Below are 26800 nucleotides of genomic sequence, written 5' to 3'. Positions count from 1 at the left end.
TTCAGTCAAAAGAGCTTACAGGCAGAAAATCTGTTACTGAGTATTTTTCCAAGTTTATAGTCATGGCTTGATTAAATCCAATGAGCCTGGTCAATTTGTTTTAGTTATTCTAGTGAAACCTTAAGTAAAAAATGTTTACTTGGTTTCTTCCTGAGCGTAACTTTTTCCCCTGAAAATAGTTCTGTTTGTAAAGAACAGAACATCATTTGTAATAATTAGAAAATGAAAATGTTTCCTACATATGTACATTCCAACTCAGAGCCAAAGAAAACATTAAGATCTTAGGCATGGAGTGACTGTTACACTAATAAGGTTCTTCTGTTTAAAGAATAGCACACCAGGGGAGCATAATAGAGCTGTTCAAATGAATTCATTCAGTTTGGTATTTTCTGAGTAAGTCATTTGACAAATCATGTTTTCTCATTTTGAGGACCCATTCAGCCTATGCACTGTCACCCCGGGGCATTGCCTATTGTTTGAAAGTAAAAACAAACATATGCAAGCGACTCTGAAACAATGGACAATATTTAGCATTGCCATTAACATATGCATTGCCCCCTGAAGCCAAAAAACTTCTACCTTCCGAAATAAGTTTGCTGAGTGCTGCTGCACAGAATACTTTATATTACCAAAGATAGTATCCTCTTCTTGTAAGGAGGAGCAGAAAAAAGAAAAAGGCTGCAAAAAAGGTACTAGAGCTGCCTGGTTCTCTTGCCAGTCTCATTTCTACCAGATCAGGTAAGACAAATCCTACATCAGCTAAGGAATGATGAAGATAGAGCAATGATGTGTCCTTCTGTCTTCTCTGACAATGGCCAAAGCATGACCGTGCTGCAGCAGTAGCAGAACAGACAGCTCTGTCACAGCTGCCATAAATCCAGGTGTACCTCTGAAGTGAGAGAGCCTATACCACGCATGTGCTGGACATCTCAGCCTCAGCATAAGCCTGATTTTACTGTTCTGCTTAGGGTTAGGGTTGAGAAAACCACAAAGCCCAGAGCTCCAGGGACACTGACAATGCAAAAGGCATGCCAAGGGGAGCATGGCACTGCCCCAACATTGCTCCCTCCACACCTTGCCCCTTGGAAACACTCATCTGCTGGATACCTCTACCTATGAAAATGCTGATTTTTCTGCTCCAACGAGAGTTAGGCTTGAAAAAAACAAAAAGCCTTTTATCATATCTCCTTTCCAGAGCGTTTGTGACACTTTCTTCTCTGTTTTCAAGATTTCATTTCCTTTCCTGAAAGGAAATGAAATCTTGCACTTTCAATGAGGATCAATTTGACAAGGTTTGGTCCATTTTCCTACACTTCATGTCACCCCATGCCATTCTATTGTTTTCCCTTTGGTGCAGAATTTTTTTTTTCATCAAGCATTTCATTTCATCAATTTCTTCTCCTGTCCTTTTGTTAGACGTTGATCCCCAATTTTGCGATTTTGGTAAGTATAATTTTGGCAAGGTTTTGTTCTTTTCACTTCAAAAAGAGAAAACTGCACTGCCCAAACACTGCTTTCTTCACACCTTCTTGTTGCCACCACCCATGTGCTGGGCATCTCAGTAAAAGACAGCTTTTACTGCTCTGGGTCAGGTTAGGCATGTGCCTTGGCTTAGGCATGAGAGAAGCACAAAGCCTAGAGTTCCAGGGACACTGCAAGTACAATGGCATGCCAAAAAGAGCATGCTACTGCCCCAACATTGCTCCCTCAACACCTTTCTCCTTGGCACCACCTGTGTGCTGGGCAGCTCAGCCTCGGCAAAAGGCTGCTTTTACTGCTCCACCTAGGGTTAGGGTTAGGGTTGAGAAAACCACAAAGCCCAGAGCTCCAGGGACACTGCAAGTGCAAAAGGCAGGCCAAAGGGAGCATGGTACTGCCCCAACATTGCTCCCTCCACACCATGCTCCTTGGCACCACCCACAAGATGGGAAATACACCTTGAAAAAATCTGATTTTTCTGTTCTGCTTAGGGTTAGGCTTGAAAAAAGCACAAAGCCCAGAGCTCCAGGGACACTGCAACTACAAAAGGCATGCCAAGTGGAGCACGGGACTGCCCCAACATTGCTCCCTCACATCTTCCTCCTTGGCACCTCCCAAGTACCCTGAACCTCAACCTTGGAAAATGCTGATTTTACTGCTCTGAGTAGGGTTAGGACCTATAGCATGTACAATGCCTACAGTAAGTATAAAAGACTTTCTCTCTTGTTCTCAGAAAGGAATAGTAGTGCTTTACAGGCTTTTTAAATAGACTTAATAGTTTTGTCTGGTTTTCCTCCTTATTTGCACATCTTACTATCAGCTTTCTGGGGACTCTCATTCAGCTAAAAGTATTACTATACTATAAATTACATAATCATAGGTCGTTTAGAATTACACTCAGCAAACATAAATGCACTACTCCGAGAAAATTTAAGCCTTGCTCACTTGGCAGAGACTTAGGAGATTCTAAAAAAAGTTTTCATGTGAATCAAAATACGATCTGTTGATTACAAACAAGGTAGTTAATTAATTACTCTCACTATGAACACTGTGAAGAAACAAACAAACAGAAAATCATTAACATGAACCTTTCACCGAAGTGCTAGCAAGAAACAAAAATATATTCCCATCACTCTCCTTCATATTATGATCCAACTGGCTGCTCATAGGACAAGAAAATAGGTTGTGGAAACTTGCATCACAGCATCGAGTTTGCCCCAAGGGGGTAGTAACCAGTTACCATGTTGTAGCTACCTGCCATGCCTGTGTCAAAGTCATGACATCTATTCTGCCTTCCAGCGCCTTGAGAGAGATCTTCCAGAAGACAGTGAAAGACCACACCATTTTATATTATGCTCTACAGATCCCTGGCTAAACTAGGCCATAGAAATAATACCTGAAGTGGTAGAAAAAGAACCTTAACAGAATCAGGATGAAAGTAAGCTATATTTCATCATGGAAAGAAGGAAATATGTTAAAACGGAAGGATTTGTAACCAAACAGAAAAATAAGTTGTAGCATCCTGCAAAGCAAAGTAAATCACATTTCTAACAAGGAAGAAACTGCATATGGTGACAAAGTAGTTAGGAAAATAAGATCTGTAGAAACTCAGCTGTTTTTCTGTGTTTTCAATTCCTTGCTTCCAAAAATCAAAATGTAACATTTAAAAAATAGATTCCAAAACTGCTGTCATAATGGCATGATGCTTAGATATTTATCCAAAACAAACACACATAGGAATTTTGTTTTTTCAGCATTAGGTTGCCAAACAATTGGGCCAAGAAATTAAGGAGAAAGAATCTGAAGACTGTGTCAGCCATGCTGAATGGCTTCAGCTTTAGCAGCTACTGCTATTTTTGGTGGACACATAAACATGCCTCATTTATTACAAAACTGCTTTGAAACTGACCTGCAGATCAGAAACAGACTGGGGCTTCTAGGCACTGGGCCACATTGAATAACATCCCAGCTGGGAAATTACATCTGGGGGACTGTTTGTCCCCAAGGTCTGTTTTCTCTTCTGTTTTTCTCACAGATGGCTGCAGGTTTTGCAGAGCTTTGTTATGTTACACATAAGCGACATCCCTCAGGAGTAAACAACGTAGCTACACCTGGGAAGCATAGTTACACACCTGAGATAAAGTATGGAAGAAATAATATTTGTGTTCTATTTTCTGATACAACTTGTGTCCTGATACCAAGACCAACTCTGTTAAGTGACAGAGCACATCTGCAACATACAGGCAGTGTTCCAGGAGAAAAGAAATCACTGGAAACTAAGTGTATTGAGGCTTTAATTTACCATATATCCTAGTGCAGGACAGAAGTGGTGAAGCAGCAGACAGGCAACCTATCTTGCTCAGAGAACTTCCAGTCTACACTGATGTTTTCTTGTCAAATCTCCTACTTCTCATGATAAACTACTGTTTCAGCTTCTTCTAGATCACTGATCTGGCTGCTCATCTGGAATTTCTCCAGTACTGAGCAATCCAGCTAGGGATTTTGGACACATAAATCATGGTACATACAGCATGCATGCAGCCTGACATTGAGCAGGTTTTGAAGAAGGCACACACAGCACTTCTGATACCTACTGAATGTGCTGGATGAGCTGCACAGCACGTGCTGCACCGAGTGCCCATTTGCACACAGCAATCTGTTCAAGTGGAAGGTGTCCCTGCCCATGGCAGGAGGGCTGGAATTGGATGATCTTTAAGGTCTCTTCCAACCCAAACCATTCAATGATTCTATGACTCTATAGCTAATGTTTGTTGCCTTTGGTCAACTAAAACAACAATAAAGACAAATACGGAAATCTTTTCAGAATCTTCTTTTCAATCCATGCACAAGTCGAACTCAAACTGACCTCAGCTAGAGTTTTTCCTTAGTGAGGATTTCAAGATTGCAAATTCTATGGATTTTAAAGATTTCTGCTGAGAATACAAGCTACCTGAAGAATGAAATGTGGTGGAATGACATTATTGAGTTATCTGCTCATTGAATCTGCATACAGAGTTAATTTATTTATGAGATGTTTGCATCTCATATGAACCCTATTTTTTGTGGAATGTAACCTTTCTTCTTGAAGTTTCTCAATCCCTTTTTAAACCAAATCTTGTCATTTTTCTTCTACACTAGTAATTTCCAGTAAAATTTGCTGAGCACATATAAGTTTTTGTAACTACTTGATACTTTCAGGAATTAAACTAGAACAGTGAATTAAATCAGCAACTAGGAAGTCACAATGCTGATTTCTATGAAACAAGAAGTATCTCAGAATATTACACTGAAGAATGGATGCATTTTGAAGCACAGTAATTTCTCTCTTATTGCAGCCTCACTTCATTCATGGCTGAAACAATGTCCAGTAAGTTCATGTCTGTAACTCAGAACATTTATATTACTGTAAAGAAATAGATAATAATACCAATATTACTGAGTTTTAAGAAACCAGTGCTTTGATTTTGATGGATTTTCTTTTCGTATAGCAAATCATCACTGCATTTTCATTTGATTTAGGTTCCATGTAAAGCATGGAACGTTTGTTTAACAGAGAAATTCCATCCTTCCAAAGTACAGATACTTCTTCAGCAAAAGTTTTAAAAATGCTATTTGCTCATGCATGACTTCCCTCAATTCTTTCAGCTCATATAATCATGGTTCAAAATATGCATAGCATTCCTAATACCAGCCTTGGGATTCTAGTTCTTAACTAGCTGATCCTTCTTTTTCAAAGTAACTTACTGCCTGCATGAGAAGCTACAACAATGTAGATATACACCATAGACAACAGAGTGCTCTCAGACCACTTCTGCCTAAAAAAACTAACTTCATCTATCTTAATTATTTTCTTATCTGTGCAAAAATGTTGCTATCAGTTCCCTTCATAAAGTTGTGTAGGTGTAAAGAAAACCCTTGCATGAAATATTCTTTGGAGTTTACTGTAGGTCTGCTTGGCTCATCCACATGGGGAAGGAGAGTGACAGCAACAAGATTGATTTTTATGTGTACGTACATAGAATCTTGCACAAAGAGAAAAAAAGGTGAATAAAAAATCTGGGTTTATATTAATTAGGTTTGGACTAGGTTTAACATCTACTGTGCATTCACAGAAATAACAGTGTGACATACAAGGCAGTGAATCAGAATCAGTATTATCTTTGAGCACTGACATGTCTCGTTTTCACTCTCCTCCATCCTCACCATTTCAGTGTAGCATTCCATTAACTGTGATACATATGAACATTATTTGAATAATTTGCAAGCAAATTAAATGAAGACTCTTCAGTAACCTTGCTTTGCAATACTAGAACATGCTGTCACTAAAGATAATAATTGGCTTTGGTATTCTATGATCTTGTGTGCAAAAATCAAAGCCTGAAATGAGGCAGAGCAGTGCAACAGCTCAGCATTCCTGTGGGTATAGATGCACCATCAACATCATGTGCACATAATCCACCCACCTACCCTTTTTCATTCCGAGAGTGCCTGTTTCCTCACACAGTTATTACTCCCACATGAGTTTGCCCTTCCTCTCCCAGCTTCAATCATAATGTTAGCTGATTTCTGGACAGACTAAAAACAACAGCTGCTTCCCTCTGGGCATTAAATACCATTTAGTATGCTTTTTTCCTCTAGGAAAAAACTAAATCTAATAGTGGTAAAAATAACCCAAAATAGTCAGACATTTATAGGAGTGAACTGGAAATCTTTACTACTCTTAAATGCTTCTAACAAAGAGCACATTCTTGCCTATAGGAAACTTTTTTAGTAGTGAAATTCTGAATGAATATATCAGTTTGATTTACACTGAAATTAGAAGGTGTAATTCCCCCAACTCACTGTGATCAGTGTAGTAGCAGTTGGGTCTTTTTTGTTATTTAATGCTTTACGGTTTGTTCAGATGTAGAGTAGTCCTTACTGTCAGAGTACTTTGACACAGAATGTTTCCAGTAATAGTGTATCAACCACCTTGTCGATAACAGCATCCTAGACAAAAAACCCTCCTGCTAACCCTGATAAGGAGAGAAGTTTTTACTTCAGAAGTTTTGTCATTGCTTCTCACCACACAGCTCTATTTTAATTGGCTATAAATTAAGCTAATTTTCTCCAATTTCAGTCTGTTTCACTTGGTAGTTGGCAAGTCATGTCCTCATCTTCATCTCAACCCACAACCTTTTTCTTCCTACTTTTTTTCCCTATTCGGTTGAGGAAGGGATGTGAGAGAGCTGCTCGATAGTCAGCTGAGGTTGACTCACCACACTGTGCCAGGCACAATCACTCAAATTTTTGCAATGAGAAATTTTCCTCAGTATTCTGAAATAAAATCTTTGGCTTCAGCATCAAATTTCCTTCACTGTCTTCTTCAGCAATACCAAAAGGATCTATAGTTCTTGTTAGAGACCCTAACTCTCTGAAAATGATAAAATACAAAACATATGCTGTCACACAGCATTTTTTTTCCCTAAGAAAAGAAACCTTTTTTTTTTTTTTTAGCTAGTGAAACACACACTTTTAAAGTTCTTAATGTTGGACTAGAAAGGCAAAAATGTACTTTGTGTCAGTGCTGGCCCACTTTCCACTTCTCCTACGCTGGTTACAGAGTTCTCATTATTTCCTGACCTCCCAGTTATTTTTTTCCAGTTTCACTCATGTTGGTTTTTTTGTATTTGTCTTTTAAAGCCCAGTCCTTGGGTGCATTCTCCAGTCATATGTAAACAATTCTGAATAGTTCACTCAAACAAATCCAGACATGTCTACATGTTCAAAATCTATACCATTGCTCTGCCTTTTTATGGTGTATTTTTGCAATATTGAATTGCAAAAAAAATTGCCCATCAATACTTGCACCAAAGCCCTCTGCTCCTTTATTTGTGCCTATACAGAGTTTAGTGTGATAATGCAGCAAACAAGGTAACTAAAATGACCCTGACTTAGAAACACTTCCCTCCTTTTCTTCTTTTTTGTTTTTTTTCTTTTTTTCCCCCAAGTATCAGAAAAAGACAATTTTCATCCTCAATAAAATTCATCCTCTTACATCTAGGAGGTCATTGTGAAAAGTAAGCATAATGACAAATCTAAGACACATATATTATTTTTCATTAAAAAAAAAATCTCTGTAGTGCTATTAAACATAAAAGGAGACAGAATCCAGGACTAAGTGGTATAGTAGCAAAGAGGCATGCTGGCCACAATGTCTCATTTCTGACGTTACAGTCACTCTACACTTGAAATCCACCTTACATATAGAGATGGTTTGCCTTAAATCTTTTTGTGCAAGCAGTAACATCAACAAAAGCCTACCAAGAAAATCCTACTGCAAATTTCTCTTTACAGCCCTAATTTCCTGATGTTTTTGAAATGCTATTGTAATTGAGAAGGGGTTGGAGTATTGTGTGTACTTTTCACTGCAAAACACGAGTATTTCCAAAGTCAGAATGAAAGGGTATTTATGACAAAAGTTACAGCCAAATGCTGCTGTCACTATCTCAAAATATAATCAGACTGCAGGAAATGGGCTAATATGGCCTCTGTGGTGCATAGTTTTATATTATTAAGAGTAACTTAGAAATAATGGAAACTGATATTGACAGGATCTGTTCTCGATTGTGCACAACAAGGCAGCCAGGAATGCTTAAGGAAGCCAAAACAACAATAAAAGTAAATGAAAGATCTAGTTGCAGGCCGCAGATGACTCTTATTTCGCCTACCACATTTTCAGTAAAAACTTGGCAGGTTAGTAAAATTACTTAGCATCTTTAATGGTCTTCTGAGTATGACTGCTATGATGAAACAGACTTAATGGAAAAAAAAATTATTTCAGGCTGTTAAAATATATAAGGTAGTGTAATTCAATTGACTAAGCTGAACTGGATGCAAAATTTTAATACTTACTAGGAGGTGCTTATAGGTAGATACATTAACAAATATGGTCTAAACAAAGATGGACAGGACAAAAGGACAGAAGAATAAAATGGAGTATTTGTATTAGCCAGAGTGCTAATTTTCATGTGCTGCATAGTGTTACACAGAAAGAATTGAAGAAAGGAATGTATAGTATAATCACTTTTAAGCCTCAGACATCAGTGTATAAAAACCATCCACAAAGCAGTTACATCTGCATCAATCAGGATATAGATAGCTATAAATGGATACAACATGGATTGAGTTTCTTGCTTATACAGTAGAGTTACAGTAAACACTCAATTAAAAGACTATTTTCCCATTTTAACGCCAAAATAAAAAAAAAAAGGGAGTAAGGAAATTAATTTTTAATTTGAAAACTCTTTACTTGTAGCTACACTTTATATACCAAAACAAGACCAAAATGTGTTTTGTACAATTTTTCTTAGAACTTTGGAGGCATTTCTAGCTTGATTCTTAAAGGAGGTTTTCAACCTATTACAATTTCCTACAAGAGGCATGTAAGCATTCTCAAGCTCAGTGCAACACTACTGATTTGTTACACAGCTGCTTGCTTTGTTCAAGGGATCAGTTTGGTTTTTTAGTTTACATATACTGTTGTTGTATTGCTCATGTTTCCCAGATATACTTGAGTGTTTCACTTTTAACACTGAAGAACTTAACCGAAAGCAAGTTTTAAACAGATGTTTTTAATTGCAGCAAAATCCATACTCTACTGCACTATAGCTAACAGAAGTTTTGCCTAACTTACTGAGGAAAAACCCACAGCAATTCAGTCCAAACCAAGCGTTTCTTCTAGATTTTGCAGCAATCCATGGAAACAGAGTCTTGAGAGATGACGTCTACATTGCATTGTTACATTATTTCTGAGAGATTCAAATCTCAAGGGATTTAGAGATTACACAAGTCTTGTCCCAGCATGACACTGCAAGTGGTACCTTCAGGACTGGCATGTGTCCCACTGCATCTTTTACTGCCTCCCATACCCTCCAAACATTTGTTCTCCCCCAGATAATAGGTGCATTTAGGGTGGCTGCTAGGCTCCTGTCTTCAAGCAGCACAGTTGCAACCCCAGATACTGAGAAAGATGTGCTTGTGTGTAGCTACTTATTGCTGGTGTTCACAGTTCAGGCTCTAAAATGCATTTCAACAAAAGAAAGAAGCTTGACAGTCAGTGCTGACTTTGGCTCTACCTTATTTAGGCTAAGAAATTTCTTGGGTATAACATAGATAAGCAAATCTAAGAGACAGAAGGAATGCAGGACAATGTGGACTTCTAGATCACAGCAGAGGAAAAAGAGTCCTGCACAGTACGTTTAACCTGCTTTTCCAAGTTTGCCACAGCAAAAAGCCTACTTGGCAGGAGTTAAGTGAGTTTATATGGACACTGCAGAGACCCATAGCTGCAAGGTAGATATTGAAATTCTTCTTGCATGGGTCAATCTATGAATATCCATGCACAGGTTCTGTACTGACATTTATGTTCTAGCCAGTCTGACACAGGCAAATTAACCTTCTGAAAGAAAGACAGGTGAATTCCAGTGTCATGTCTTATAGAAGTAACCAAGTATTCAGAAAACTTCTGCAGCAGGACTCAGCACCTGATGTCTCTGCTTCTGGATCTATTCCAAACATCAGCTGTGCTGTGGTTTGAAAATGCATTGCCAACATGGCTGAGGCTTTCCGCATATCTGGCATAATTTAAATATACTGTATAATATCTCTGAGGGACTTGTGGTGTACCCAAAGGTGATTGGGAGGAGAATCTGGCAGTAGTTATCATTCATGACCACAGAGAATATAATCATGGCTATGGTGTAAGTGCAGAGCACTTGGCAGCTGTGTTGTGAGACACTTGTCCTTTCCCAGAAGTTAACTGCTGTTCTAAGACGTGAAGTGATGATAATGACTTCATTGTCCATGTCTATTTTGGTGCCACCCAAAGAAGAAGGAGATAGAAAATAAGAGCAAGATCTACACCACTTGCCCTGGATGCCAGATTACCTTTTAATCTGGTCCTTCACAGACTGTATCTGCAAGGTTGAAGAGACATGGCTCACCTGAATATGTGCAAAATGGAGGACATCAACCTGATCTCCAACAACTTCAGGGAAAGAAAAAAACCTGTTTAATATCTGACAGAAATCCTGGATAGCCTCCAGGTTTGGAATCAACAGAACTCAGAAATCAATTAGGAACATATCAAAGTCTGCTAGGAGCATCATATTAGACCTGCAGTAGGGCTGAATATATCTATGGGTGATTTTTGACATTGAACAATCTGAAACTGGATACCAAACATATGCTGTTGGAGCCTTAAAGGAAAAAATGATGAAACTCCCCACCAAACTGAGGCACTCCTCAAAATTGCTCTAATTAATCTGTACAAAGTGCAGAGTGGTAATCTTTTATCAGAAGTTATATAAATTTATGGATAAATACAATCCTTAATCCATAGATATGAAAGTTTCAAATGATAGTTCTGGATACTTTTATTCCAAAATAAAATTTAAAAATCCCATGCTAATACCATAACTTCTCTTTTTGGTAAATTTCAGACATCCTGTCAAAGAAAGAAGGGAGCTGTTTTCACATTACAGTATTTGAAATAATCAAAATAAAATTATTACTGCTATCATCAGCTTACAGTTTACTTTATTGGAAGTCTTAGCCATGCACTGACTTTTTTCTTTTAGAAACTAGAATCTCCTCCCATACATTTGAATTCTGTGATTTTATCAGCTAAAAGGTAAAATGAACTTAAAATATACTCACTTATTTTATTTCTCACTTCATTCAATTTCTCTCCAAGGCATTTAGCTTCATCAAACCTGTCAATGCAGGAATAATGATACAGAATTATTCTAAAGAACACAAGTTACAGAAGTTGATCACAATAAAATACATAATTTCTTAGTACTACTTTTTCATTTATAAGTAGAACTAACTGGAAACAGTTTTCCACAAGGAGAGATTGTCTGGTCTAAGAGAAACCATCTAGAAGAGTCTTGATCTAGACAAAGTAACTGAGGAAATCCACAAATTGTACTTCCGTCTAACTCAAAAAATGCCAAAACAGAGTAAACAAATATGGCTTCTCCCTACACAAGTGGGATTTGAAAAATTCTCTCTTCTCAATTAGTCCATTTCTTCATAAGACTGGAACAAGTTAGAATTTCAAGTGCCTTCATTGGTATCTGCTCACAAAAATTTGCTTTCAAGGCCGAATTCCACAAGGCTAAATGGCTGAAGCTGGAGGGTTCCTGAGCACTTACTCTTTCTTACGTATAAAAGGTGGAAGCCATGGAAGCTTCTGTTAGACTTTAGAAAAGCTTTTTCTGCTGGGGTTAACTTAGAGCCCCAAGCAAGCTTTGAGGATTGCATAAATACCAAAGGGAAGAAGCTCTGAAGTACCTCTCTCTTTCTTTCCCTCAGGTCCCATGAGCCAGATAGTAAGTTCATCAATTACTTATTAATTCCTGAGGCAAATCTCATGTTGGCTATTGACTCTGATTCATGTTCACAGAGAGATTTATCTGGAAAAGTCGAAGTCAGCTATCTATCCAGCCTTTATTCATAAATTACTGCCAATAGTTGAATAGGTCGTGCATCTGTTTTTTAAACACCATAGTTTATAAACCAGCACAATAACATAAACTGAAATTTGGCATTAATTTATAACATTTCAACAGATTCCATCTGTGACTATGAATCATAGTCAAACAAAATAAACCAGGTAAATACACAAGATTTGACTCTAATACTGAATGGGAAAAAGCTATTTCCAATACTTCTTTCACAAAAAAAAAGGTGGTATTATCTAGCATTAAGGTGATACTGCTATGAATAGTGGTGGGTGAACAGTTATATTGCTAGCTGAAAAAAATCACGTGTATCTTACGTGGAGACCACTTAACAGAAAGGCTGAAGTTGCCAAATCATGGCTTCTATTACCTACAAGATAAATACTCCATGATGAAATCCCAGAGTGAATTTAGCCACTAATTTTAGTGGAAAAAGTATTTTTGGCAGAGATTTCATCCTTTGAATGCAAATGCCAGTAATTAAAATATAAACATCTTGGAAAACAAATCTCTAACTCATTATGTAAACCAAGACAAACTCAGAGGCTGTCTAACGAGAGAGTGGAGACATTCAGTGAATTAAATGAATATTCACTTGTTTTTAATTATTAGAAATTACAACAACAAGTGGCCCAAGTGAAACTCATCCTTTCCATGAAACTTGCCCATAGGTACTGAAAAAACAAGTTAGCTGTTAACCAGCTAAAACACAGAAAGCAAGGAAAGAAGAAAATGGAAAAAATTAATGTAGAACAACAAAATGGAAACTAGATCTGTATGCTCAGTAGAATTTTACTACTGGAAATAATGACTAAGATGGGATTTAGAAGCTTCGTGCAGTATGGAATATTACATTGGAGTGGCACAACTGGGAAGATTTCTTGGTACCATATTTCATCAGAAAATGAGATGCATTTTTCTCCTCCTCGGAGAAACAGTCCTAAGACAACGAGGTTGCATTAAGAAATAGGATATTATTAAGCTCTCCGGAAGTCAGGTATAGAAAGTCCAAACTGCAGAAATCTGATTCTGTCTGGGTATAAACACAGGGTGTGTTCTTTTAAGCAGGGAAGCAGTTATTAATGTATGGAAGAAAAATGAAAAAGAATTGCTGTAAAGCTGTAGAAGATCAATATTTCTGTCTTACAAAGGCACTTCCCATAGGCAACTGTCTTAACAGGATAGCTTGAACCTATTTTCTTTCACTTGAATTATCTTTGACTATATCAGTTTACCCACTTTTTAAATCCAGAGACATTACTGAGTTACAGCATAAGCTACTGCACCTGTGAAGAGCTCTGAAGTAGTATGAAAAGCTTTATTCAAAACCAGATTTTTTTCTTGTATATTTTTTTTAACAAAACAAATGCTCTTCAGTATTTGATTTAATTAACTGATGCTTTTGATCATTTATACACAAGTAGTTACAGAAAAAAACACATGTATATTGTATATGTATGACTATGTATAGTCACATCTATATGAAAAATTTCACAGCCCCAGCAACAGTTGCAACCTTCACAGTGAAACTTCCAAGTAGGCTCACTGACAATTCACCATTCAATTAATGTAAGAGCGATATAATGCACACTTGATGTTTTATTAAGATGTGCCAGGGGCTCCTGAGACAATAGGAGCCAACGGGGAAAGACTAGGGAAATACTTCAAAGCAGTTAAGGGGTGTTCTTCTAAGAAAATGGAGTGTCCAAGAGCTGAGGTGCCTTTACACCAATGCATGCAGCGTGGGCAACCGACAGAAGCAGCTGGAAGTCACTACACTGCTAAAGAACTGTGATCTAGTTGCCATTACTGAAACTTGGTGGGACAAATCCCATAACTTGAGTTTGCCTATCAGTGGCTACAGGATGTCAGAAGAGACAACACGTCAGAGAGAGGAGGGGTGGAGAGGTTGCTCTCTAAACCAAGAGGCAGATTGAGCGTGAAGAGCTGTCTCTGAAGAACAGATATCTGAAGAACAGGCTGATAGCTGATGGGTAGGAATCAGAGACTGAGGGAACAAAGGGAACTGAGTGGTTGGCATCTACTGCAGGATCCCTGATCAAGGGGAGACTATTTACAAGGCCTTCTTGCTCCAGCTTATGGAGGCATTGTGCTTACCGGCTCTTGTCCATCTGGAGGACTTCAAACATGTCAGCATCTCCTGAAAAAGTAATATGGCACGCAGTACGCAATCAAAGAGACTTCTGGAATGCATGTAGGATAACTTCTTAAGCAAGGTAATAGACAGCCTTACCAGAGGGATGCAGTACTGGACCTATTGGTCACCAAAGTAATGAGCTAATTGGAGACATCAAGATGGGAGGCAGCCTGGGCTGCTGTGGTCATGTGTTGGTGTAGTCCACAGTCCAGAGGGACACGGGTCAGGGGAAGTTAGATCCCTGAGTTTTAGGAAAGCAAAATTCCAGCTCTCCAAGGAGTTAGTCAATAGGATCCCCTGGGAAATGGCCTTCACGAACAAAGCAATATAACAAAGCTGGCAGATCTTTTAGAAGGTTTTCCATTAAGTGCAAAAGCTCTCAATCCCCAAGAGAAAGAAATCAAGCAAGGAAGGAAAGAGACCAGCATAGCTGAGTTGAGATCTGCAAACCAATCTAAAGTGCAAGCAGGAAATGCACAGGCAGTAGAAGCACAGAGAGATAACCTAGGAAGAGTATAGTGATGCTGCCTGTGTAGGGATCAGGCCAGAAAGGCCGAGGTGCAGCTAGATCTGACCTTGGCAATGGATGGCAAGAATAATAAGGAGGACTTCTACAGGTACGTCAGCCAGAAAAAGAAGCTCAAAGAAAATGTACCTCTCCCTGATGATCAACAGTGGCAAACTGGTAACAGTAGATGAGGAGAAGGCTGAGGTACTTGACAACTTTTTGCTTCAGTCTTCACTGGCAATCTCTCTTCCCACACCACTTCAGTGGATGGACTGCAAGACAGGAACTGGAGGGGAAAAGTCCCTACCGCTGTAAGAGAAGATCAGGTTCATGACCATCTAAGGAGCCTGTACACAAGTCTATGGGACCTATGGCAACTACAACCTGTCCAACTCATCTCTGTGCCTGGGAAAATCATGGCAAAAATCCACCTAGAAGCTATGCTAAGGCACATGCAGAACACAGAGGTGATACAAAACAGCCAGCACAGCTTCACCGGGGCAAGTCCTGCCTGACCAACCTAGTTGCTTTCTATGATGGAGTGACTACATCATTGGATAAGAGAAGAACTACGGATGTCATCAATCTTGGCTTTGTAAGGCCATTGACACAGCCCCCCACATCCTTTTTAAATTGGAGATATATGGATTTGATGGGTTGACTATTCAATGGATGAAGAATTGTTTGGATGGTTGCATCCAGAGGGTAGTGGTCAATGGCTCAATGTCCAGACAGAGACTGGTGACAAGTTGTGACCCTCAGGGGTCCATCTAAGACTGGTAATGTCTCAGAATGGACCCCTTCACTGAAGACAGAGACACTGGGAATGAGTGCACCCTCAGCACATTTCATACGACACCAAGCTGAGTGGTACAGTGGACATACCTGAGGGACAGGATGGACAGGCTCAGAAAGTGGGCCCAGGTGAACCTAATGAAGTCCACAAGACCAAGTGCAGGGTCCTGCACCTGGACTGGGGCAAATCCTGATAGAGGATTATCCCTCAATAGAGGCTGAGGGATAAAGAGATTGAGAGCACCCCTGAGAAGGACTTGGGGTTACTGGTGAATGAAAAGCTGGACATGACCCAACAATGTGCTCTTACACCACAGGCATTGAACTTTATCCTGGGCTGTATCAAAAGAAGGGAGGCTAGCAGGCTGAGGAGGTGATTTTTCTCCTCTACTCATCTTGTGAGATCCCACCTGGAGTATTTGTAAAGGACATTTTTCTGCCCAACCATCCAGGAGCCATTCTGGTGGCTGTTGTGGTTTAGGAATGTTATTCTCCAATGTAGGAGTCCCATTAAAAAAACCACACTTCCACTTGCTCCCTCTCCAATTGGAAGCACTAAAGGCAAAGGTCATGATTTGAGATAAGAACAATTTAATGGAAACAGCAATGAGATAAGAAAATGAACAATAACAGCAACAATAATGATAACAAAAGTGTGCAAAAGAGTAAGTTTGGAGCTTGACCCAGCCACTGCCATGCCACCCAAAGTGCTCCCTTCAGTTGGGACCACTGTTACTCCACCACTCTGTTTGCCACACTCGCCCCACTGGAAAAGGCTCTTTTCCTCTGCCCTTGGCAATGACATAGGATGGTATTAAAAACCAGTAGGGTCTTGGTTATGCCCACAAGGCTCCAGGCCCTGCCCCCTCATGGCTGCTACAAGAAATTAACCCTGTCCTTAGCCAAAATCAGTTACACTCACATCACCTGAGCTAGGACCTAAGCCCCTTTGCAGTGGGTGGCTCCAGTGAGCTGACAAGTGAACTGCTTGACTCCCTGCACCTACCACACACAGTCAGACAAGGTTTCCTTATGGCTCAACTCGAAGTTTCCCATAGCAGAGACTCAGATGTCTGGATCCTTAAAATAATTTAATTATGATGCAACAACAGGATAACAGCTCAAGCTGGCGCCTCTGAGGAGGGACCCTGAACAAAGGAAACCCTGGACTTTTACACCCTCACAGTCTAAGAGCGTGAAAATCTCTGCTCTTCCTCCAGAGGCACCGGCTCCTACTGTGTCTCTAAGTGTCTGTCCACCTGGCTGGCACCACAGGTCCCTGTGCCCTTTGTTATGCAAAGGGTCAGTGCCAGATCAAGGCCTCTTGCCTCGGGCTCCTGCCAGCCAGAGCTCACAGTGCAGCTGCACACGGAGCCGAGCACTAAATGTATTCAACAGTACTGTGCCCAGTTCTGGAGCACAGGAAAGACATGGACCTGTTAGAGTGGGTCCAGAGCAGGGTCACAAAAATCATCAGAGGGCTGGAACATCTTTCTTAGGAAGACAGACTGGGACAGTTGGGGTTGTTCAGCCTGGAGAAGAGAAAGCAGCAGGATGATCTTATTGCAGCCTATCAATATATACGGGGAATTATAAGGAAGATGGGGACAAATGTTTTAGCAGGGACTGTTGTGATAGGACAAGGGGTAATGCTTTAGGGTAGATTTAGACTAGGTATAAGAAAGAAATTTTTTACAATGAGTGTGGTAACACTGGAACAGGTTGCCCAGAGAAGTGGTGGATGTCCCATCCCTGGAAACATTCAAAGTCAGGCTCTTGACAGACTCTGAGCACCCTGATCTAGTTGAAGATGTCCCTGCTCATTGCAGCAGGGTTGGACTAGATGACTGTTAAAAATTCCTTCCAACTCAGCCTATTCTCTGACTCTATGATAATTAGCAAGCCAAGAAAATCTACCCAAAGTACCCAAAGGAAAAAATAAGATGGCTAAAAATAAGTAATTTGTGAACCAAACAGTTTGTGGTATGACAGAAGTGGTTATGCAACTATAAACAAAATTATTAACAAGAGAAGCCTACATATAAAGGGAAGCTATGGTAACCTTTAAACATGTGGTGTCCACACTCTTCTTCCTGTGCAATTTGAACACTGGCTGGGTAACAGAACTTTTGTGTAACTGGTAGTTCAGAGGCTGCATTCCAAATTACAGACTGGACTTGATATAAATCCATTCTAATGAACTCGGTAAACTTGGAGCTATAAGCATCTTTGCTAAAAATGACTGCAAATGGTAGGGGAAACTGCCTTTTCCAGAGTATCAAAATTCACATCAGCACTGATTTCAGAAATCAGCTGATGCCTATTAGAGAGGGGTTACACAAGGCATTTCTTTGTCCTTTAAGGAAAGCAAATCTGTCATCAAACTTTGTAAATTCTGCTCATTTCTACTATATGTTCTGAAACCAGAAGGAAATACTGGTTTGCTTCATAGTAATAACAAACAGAAAAAATATGGAAGAATTGTGATTAACTAGAGGAAGGGCAGGGCATGGCTCAGAACTGTATTGTTCTCATTATCATGCTGTAACTATAAAGTGTTCTCCTGAATAGCAACACCAGAAATGTAATCATTTATGCAGTGATCATGCAGTGATGTGGCAGGATCTGATATATTGATCAGAAGAAAGGCATTACTAAACATCCAGTTTACATGGATAAATGCTTACATACATCTAATACCTTAGCAATTTGTGTTCCTGTGGCTGAGTTACAGATCCAGATAAAAAGTTAATCAGTTCAGAAAAGTGATAAATAGCAAGAATTTGAGTAAGTCACAAAGACGTGGAGATCATTTCTTGTCTCAATTTCACTGAATTAAATGAGTGTAAGACTTGGTGACCCTGAAAACAATGTCTTTCATGCCTATGAAGTGAGAAAATTGTGTTAAAGAAAGCAGAAGAAAGGAGGAGAAACCTGGAGAAGGAGAAAACCTCAGGACAAAAAACACCACAAAAACCAAACCAAACCACCACAACACCACATCACAAACAAACAAGCAAAGAAACAAGCAACCCCCCAACCAAACAGAAAAAACCAAACCAAATACCCCAAGCAACTCTTAGGGGAAATGGTAGTTACAAGTATAGATGGAGAGATCTGCTTTTGGCATTCTGCAACCTCAAAGCTGTGTATTTCTTTTGCAGTACTAGGAGGCTTAACACCTGAAAAGCTGACGAAGAAACAGTACTGTTATCCCATCAGCATAGACAAGTGTTGGTGGTTTAATTTGTGAGGTTTAAAATCTGTATGAAAATTCATGTTCTCAATGTTCTGCCATTATCACTATTTTCACCAGACATATTAAGTGTTTAGCCAACATTAACAACAAATGTGGAGGAAGAAAGTATTATTTCTGTTTGTGAATGCAAAACTGGCAGAGAGAAGCTAAAATCACTTGGCAAACAGGTTAGGAACACCAGACATGCATATGTTAAGCATCTCCCAGCTTACTATCCAATTCAGTGCTGAAGCCAGTAAAGCATTTTTGACAGTGGAAATTGCAGTAATTGATTCAGCCTCATGGATTTTATGTCCTCTAGAAAATTCTTGATTATGAATGCCATTGCCACATTGCTCCAACATGGCTGTGAAGATGAATAAAACCAGTGGAAATATGCACTAAAATTCCTCATGCTACTTTCATTCTATCCAGACTGCTCTTCTATCACCACTCAGTGTCTTCTGAACATGCAATGTCCTAAGTAACAAAAGGTGAAGTACCTGTAACAAGCCCTCAACAGAGGCCTGGGATATCTGGTGTAAAATTGCCTGTTCCTGCCCTGCTAGTGAACTCTCAGATGTCTTCCCCCAGCTGTATTTTGCTGTGGCACTCACCTCTGTTTCAGAAGCTGTTTGTTGTCCTCAATGGTTATACTGTCAGCATGGTCCCGCTTGAAAACTTCAAAAGCTTCCTGACATCCAAGTGACATCTTTCCTCCTGCCCCGAGGTACAAAATAAAAAAGGGAATTACTTCAGAGTCATCAAAAGACAGACATTTTACACTTATTTAAATCCTTTTTAGACAAATGCAGCAAGTCAGCCCAGGGATCTTAAAGCAAAGAGAAGACTAAGTTAGGTTTCCACTGATGGAAAGCATTTTTGACGAAACATTTCTATTATCTAACAAATTAATTATGTTTCACGCCACTTCTCTAAAGTCTGAATGCTTGAGGTATACAATTCCTCAAGATAATTTTAAACGTTCATAAGTAAAACTGAACTTTGAAAATTTAAAGCATGTGAAATATTCTTAAGTATGAGCCAGAGGTATTTTCACAACAGCAAATGCAATTTGCTTCTGTATTTCTTTCATCTGTTTCACATCGGACCCTAAATATACCTCGAATATTTTCAGTACTCTTGGAAGAAAAAAATCGGGCTTTTAGTTACGTATTAGTAAATATTTTTCCATACCCTTTTAGGCAAAGCAAGAATTCTACCTACCGAAATGGTTGGAGCTTGCCTTTTTACATTTACAACATGGTGTTTCCTTTTGTGCACCAGAAGGTCAAGGCCTTCAAATCTTTAAAAATCACTATAGAAAATTATTACAGTCTGAATTATTTTCAGTTCTCATTGCTAATGATCTATAAATCCAAGTAAGCTATCATGTATCTGTATTCTTATTAACAAAAAAATTCAAAGGCTTAAGGAGAATGAGAGCTTATGCCAGCATCTGTGTTATCACCAGTACATATATGTCAATAAATAAGCAAGAAGAAAGGATGATACTTGCACTTAAATAAATTACAGGAATGAAGATATTTCAGGAGCAGAAAGGGGGAGGATTGTAACACTCAAACTGTGTGAAGAATACAAAATAGCTACACCTTTAATTCAACCTCCAAATTGCAACTTAAACTTTGAAAATAATATTCCTTAAACTGGAATTTGATCCTCCTTGGTTTTTTTTCCCTCTTGAGTCTTTCTTTTGTCCTACCCACAAGTCTGCCTTCCTGCCTCAGAGCTATCAAGACCCCCAAATCCGTTGGGAACAGGAGCTATAAATCTTCCTAGGATATCCACTGTCCAAGTGTTTTCTCTATGTTTTATGCCAATGGACCAGCATTACCAATAACATATGCATGTATACCAGTTCTTTTTCAGGTTACCTGCTTTGCAATTTTGGCTTGAGGGTTTTCTCCTTCTCCAGGTTTCTCCTGCTTTCTTCTGCTTTCTTTAACACAATTTTCTCATTTCACAGGCATGAAATATATTGTTTTCATGGTTAGGGTCACCAAGTCATACTCATTTACATCAGTGAAACTGAGGCAAGAAATAGGCAAAACATGCCTAAAAAGGCTGGGATGTGCAATACTGGGATGTTACCCCTTACTGGGATCTAGGTCCATAAGCTTCTAAATATATTCTTCTTCTAAATATATTCTGTGCACCTCCTCATACTTATAACAGGATAAGTTCCCACTGACTGCAGCGAGATTTCTGTGATGTAACATACTGTTTACAGAGAAGGCTGGTAACATGAACTAGAACTCAGGGTTCAATGACGAAGTAAAAGTTTAAAAAGTTTATTTAAAATACAGAGAAAAATTTGCCCCCTGTTTCAGTTAAATGAACCAGCACATCTGTTACTAATTCAAAAATTTTGAGTTGAAAATAGAACCACCAGGAATGTTTGAATGGCAAAGCATGCAGAAATGCTCCACCCTTTTTGAATAAGAAAATCAAAGAAAGATACAGTGCAGTATTTTCTGTTGTGTGATCCAAAAGAGCAAGAGAATTCAGGAAAATATATTTTTCTGTGGTCCTGACCCGAGAGTATAATGTTCATGTTTCATACCTGCCTTGAAGAAAAATAGGCAGCTTTGCAAGAAGAATTTTATAGTACATTCATCCCATCTCTAGCACTAATTTTAACATGCAGCCTGAATTGAACCCCTAGAATTGCTTCTGTTGCAGAAAAAGCTTGTATTAAGAGCAGAAAGCCAGGACAAAATTTATCATCGAGCCTAAGATAAACAATGACATGCCCTTACTCATACATAACACTGCAATGTAAAGTATTTAACTCTTCTGGCTGTGTGCTGCGTTTGAGAGTACAAGTAAAAACACAAAAGTACGCTCAGAAAACAAAACTATTACAGTGATTATTGCTACTGCCCGGCAAAAATGCATCAACCAAAATTAAAGGATAACCTGATAATCATTTTCCAGCACTAGCTTGAAAAGGCAGCAAATCTGTACAGCCAAACAAAGCACACAAAAATAGATCCCCAGAACACTTGGGAAGGGGAAATTTTCTGGTTTATGTAGTTCATTTTAAGAAAATAGAGAAACATATGAAGTAGTAAACAAATCCATTCTGAAAATGGTATAAAGGGAAACAAACTTAGAAAGGACCATTGAGATTGTATTTCAGTATAATATGAGCATAAAACAGCTGCAGAAGGATGTTGCAGCCTATGGGTAATGACAGAGACGTTTAGGAAGACAGTAAGGGAAGACAATGTTAGTAACAGTAAAAGACTGCAAGAGACACTGAAATCTTGATGGAGTAGTTGTGTCTTCATTCTGCTCCGTAGTGAAGATTATTTCTTTTCCACGGTTGATGTGGTATCTTCCATCATTATATATACATTTCCTTAAATAATCTGTAATTTCATAAAATAGCCTCACCTTCCTTCAAATGACCTCCAAGTGCCATGGTGCATTAACATTATTGGCATGTTGTTTCTCCTGGGCTTAATTCTAACGAATAAGCTATATGTTCATTTAAACATTTAAAAGGTGTTATTGATTTGTTTTTCTCTAGCTTTGAAATTGAAATCTATGTACAGCAATATTTACATTATATAAACAAAAACAGAATTAAGAGAAGAAACCAATGATAAGGACAAAGTTTTGGCAGGGTAGTGGAATAGTTCAGATAAAACTGCTAGAGAAAACAATTTCTTTCACTCTTAAAAGCCAAAAAATTCCTCCTCTCTTTCTTAATTACCATGGCATAGTGTTACAAAATAAATATTTGAAAATTCTTATCTAAGGAAGAACCATCATATCCTGCAGGATGAGAACCAGGGAACACATGTCATCAAGTCATTACAATGTGACCTGGAATAATCATTACCATAAAAATAACCCAGATCATTGGAAAAAGCATAAAATTTTCTTTCAATCACATTCAGGAAACCCCAGTTGACAGGTTTGCATAAAAACAGATAAAGTTTCTATCAACCTAATTTTACTTATACCTTTCCTCTTAGATTGTGCAACTTGGCTTGAATACTAAAACACAAATATGCCCAACTCACACAATGCAAAATTCACAGCAAACCCATCATCATTTAGAGCAAATTCACATAGCTGAAATTTTTGGTAAAATTCAGGTTCAATCCACAGTATGACTTTGAATGCTTAGGAATGTTCTCATCGAAGGTTTGATTTCAGTCTGTACTCTGATCCAGTGAACTCTGTCAGCTTTCATATTAAGCAAAAAAATTTGGTTCAATAGGCTCCTCTGCTGAAATGTGCAAATTACAGCTGTCGCACTGAACTTGAGTAAGTCAGCAGGGTGGCAGTGATGTCTCACAAGCTCTGAACTTGAGCAACAACATCTGACATGACCAAGAAATAGAAAGGTTGATGTAGTATTGATAATAACCTAAACTCTTGAAATCAGTAATAATTCAAAACACAGTGAGCAAAAACATGATAAGGATTTTGGATGTTGCTGATTATTTTTTAAGGTAAGAAAAGCTCAGAGTGATTTAAGGACTCATTTGTATGCCTATAGGAGGTAGAAGCCTGTATATCAGCAAAGACCCTAGCAGATACTGTGCATACTATTCTATCACTCACTAATTTAGAGATTTTAGCATTTATTCTATGCTGTTACATACACAAATGCTGTTTACAGCCATCTTAAACACCAAATGTTAATTTTAAAGAAACTTTAATGGAACATGTACAGTATAGTGTGGTGCTGGCTCTTCGACTGCCAACAGAGAAAGTATTTGGCTGAATGCTATTTTAAAATTAAATAGTATCCACTGCAATTACTCAAGGACTACACTGAGAAGGTAGGAACATGCAAGGGGATAACCATAGACCTTATTTTGTTGTCAAAAGTGATCAAAACCAGTTGCATATCTACATGACCATACTGATTTTTAAAATATATCCAACACCGAAAAATCCTACAGCAGCTTGTAATAGTGACCAAAGTCTATAAATACTGGACAATTTTAAAATACTGTATTTTAGTGGTTTGTTTTTGGTTTTTTTTCCCCATAAAAATTTTGAGACTGCTCAATCTGGAAATGGCACTTCCAGTCTTGAGTCTGGCCACCTTCTGTTTTTCAGTTTGTTTGTTGAAAAAGGGTTATTGCTCAGAGGGAGAAGATCTTCATAAAGTTTAATGCATGAAACCTACAGAAAAAAATTTACATTGCTCTTCAGTTAGGTCTGGAAAAATCTGTCAAACAATAGCATGAAATTGATATCTTCTCTGTCTGAAAGCAGAACCACAGAGTCTCCTCACAACACCACTTGTAACCAGATTTTGGTCCTGGTATGAGAGCTCTGAGGGGGTTTCAGCAGCCCTCATGCCAGAGGCTGCCAGTTTAACCCACAAAAAAATTGGAAACAACTCTCCAGAAGAGAAGTATTAAGATTGCAAATTGATCTGTTCTGAGGGAGGAACATTAAGACTGTTGACAAACTCCTGGGAATAACTGTTCAGACAATGTATTCTGATGAGAAAGGCATCTGTTCACATATCTGCCCATGTATCTGTTTTGCAGAAACTTCATTTTCTGCATGAAAGAAGGACTAAAAGTCTTTCCATTTTCTTTCAATTTCTACTAAGTGGTCTGTTAGAAAAGAATTGTCAGCCCTTCCACTGAAATCAATAGAAGCAAAAAGTCCCCTTGGCTCAAGGAAAGCTCTCATTCAAGTGACAGTAGTCTGAAGAATTTCAGGATAGCAACTAGTGTGAATTGTGAGTCTTCATTCTTATGAGGATTGTCAGCCTGTTTGGGCTATTATGTATTTCCACATATTATCAAATGGGAACAAAGGAACTGTGAAAACTTTCAAATGAAACTAATGACAAATTATTTGGTAAGTCTTTGCAATAGAACTAAGGTATTAGAGGTCATGTAAGCATAATTCGTTACATCTTTACCAGGATCCATCAAGATATCATAGCCATCTGTTCAGAATGGAAAAAGATGTAACAGAGCTTGCAATAATGAGTCAATAAAGAATAAATACTTAAAAATAGGCAAGCAAATGGCAAAACAATATACAACAAATACTTCCCCACTGCAAAGCTCAGCTAAATTTCTCATGAAAAGCATGTGTGTTACATATGGCTACCTTCACTAGACTATGATTCAAAAATGGGAAAGACATAAAACAAGGTTGCTCACAGCACTCCTGCAGTGTTGAAGTTTCTGGGGAAGTTAAAAGCCTTGAAGGAAAACCAGAATATTCAGATGCAATGAACTAAAAAAAACATGGGCATAAATTAATATCTTGTGCTCTGGAGTTTCTTTGTTTATTTACAGGGGAGGAAGAGGGTAAAATGAACAATTTATTGAGATTGTGAGCATGTTGAATGTGGTACTGAACATTAACATAGGCAGGTCAGACTGCATGCCACAAGTGAAAATTCCCACCGTGGAAACCTTGAGCTATTTGGTGCATGGGTAACTTATCTAGACCTTATCGCTTCCACACAAAATTAAGTGATTGATGAAACAACCTATTCCATATATGTTGAAATAATCCATAAATGGAAGAGAAATCACCATTCAATGAAACCCTGAAAATGATGAACAGCAAAGAACAATCTTGTACAGGAGCATGTTGGACACAAATCAAAGACAAGCACCATTGCTAATGCAATTAATATCACTAGAAATGGGATTGCTTTAAGATGATTAAAATAAAACAAAATACCTAGGTATTACATATAATGTCAACTCTGCAAAAGTCAGTTTTGTCTGATTATGTGGTTATGTTTTTATTTCTTACAGATTTCTCAGGTATAATTTGTTATACTTCTCAGAGATAATTTTTGTTATATTTCTCAGAGTACACGGCATGCAGTAAAGATGCTCTAGAATATCTGCACCAGCACTGATTATTTACAGCGTGCCAACTTTTGAGTTACCTGGTTACGTTAGTATATTCTCTTTAAAAAGCCACTGGGCACCAGAGTTATCAATGTCAAAGTTGGAGCATAGAGATGAGAATGCAGTTAGAGGCTATTTGTTTGGCATAACCAAAATGTTTGCAGATCTCAGCAGTGGGGAATGAAATAGTGTACCTGCTGATAGTCATGTTCTGACACAAATATTATCCGAGAAGTATTTTACATTTCATGTATGACACCTTGTAGGTTTCAAAGGAGAAAAAAATTCAGCTGCTATTTGCAACCATTTACTTCTTTAAAGCTGCCTGTGATACCATATTTGATTGTATAATACATACACACATTGAAAGTCCTTAATTAGTAGGTACAAAGGGAAAGCCTGAAATGAAGCGTGGTAGGCTTGGCAGAAGCTCAGTGGGTGGATATGAAGGAAAATATGAAGTCAAACCCACAAGAACTTTAGGAGACCCACCCAATGGTGCTGCCACTTCTAAATAAGTAAGATTCACTTCTGTATATGACAGAATCACACATTTCAGATAACTTCTCATAAAACAGGATATATATGTCATAATGCATTGTTCAGTTTACATCAAACAACAGATATTACAAAGAAACTGTGCATTTCCCTTCTTTTGTAGGAATCTAAATCTGTTCCCTTTATTGGTTGATGCAGTTGTAAAAGTTTCGCTAAATACCAGAAAGGGCCTATATTTATGCATTTGAGTCAATTCAAATTAGAGTTGATTTTAAATCAAATTTAGACTACTGAGCTTAAAATGAAGACTTCAATTAAGATTGAGTAATAGCAAATTAAATGTGTTTTGACATGCTTCATGTACTTGACATGCCGTAGCAGCAACATTTGCTGCTTGTCTTAGACCTGAAAAAGGGCTTTTAGGTTCAAAGACTTTTCTGCCTTTTTCAACTAGACCAACATATCTATAAAAAATGGAACAGTCTCAACATGTGCCCAATTTACATGTTCTATGCTGTTTTGAGTGATAGATATGGTATTTAAATTCTCCTTTTCAATATATCTTTCTCAATTTTAGAAGAATTACTCTGAGCGGTGGATAAGAATATTTTAAGAGCTCTACAAAATGACAACCTACATCAATGGAGTCATGACAACTTGGACCAAATGCAAGTGAAGTTTTTTGTTAGGGACATCTGTAGACATCTGCATGTATTTTTGGTGTCTGGAGAA

At 38.4% G+C, this 26800-nt stretch overlaps 1 protein-coding gene across 1 annotated transcript in view; it reads right to left on the bottom strand.

Moving 5' to 3' along the window:
- The window catches only part of KIF6 (kinesin family member 6), a gene marked incomplete at both ends in the record, with an annotated part of 153620 nt that overhangs the window by 36745 nt on the left and 90075 nt on the right, over positions 1 to 26800 (bottom strand). The window contains 2 exons of the mRNA XM_082303415.1: positions 11179 to 11234; positions 19304 to 19406. Coding sequence (XP_082159541.1) covers positions 11179 to 11234; positions 19304 to 19406 — 159 coding nt within the window. The remainder of the gene's footprint in view (positions 1 to 11178; positions 11235 to 19303; positions 19407 to 26800) is intronic.

The sequence above is a fragment of the Coloeus monedula genome (assembly GCF_965178545.1).
Source record: "Coloeus monedula genome assembly, chromosome: 2".
Taxonomy (NCBI): domain Eukaryota; kingdom Metazoa; phylum Chordata; class Aves; order Passeriformes; family Corvidae; genus Coloeus; species Coloeus monedula.
Note: the sequence above shows the minus strand (reverse complement) of the source record. Positions and strands in the feature narration are given on the sequence as shown.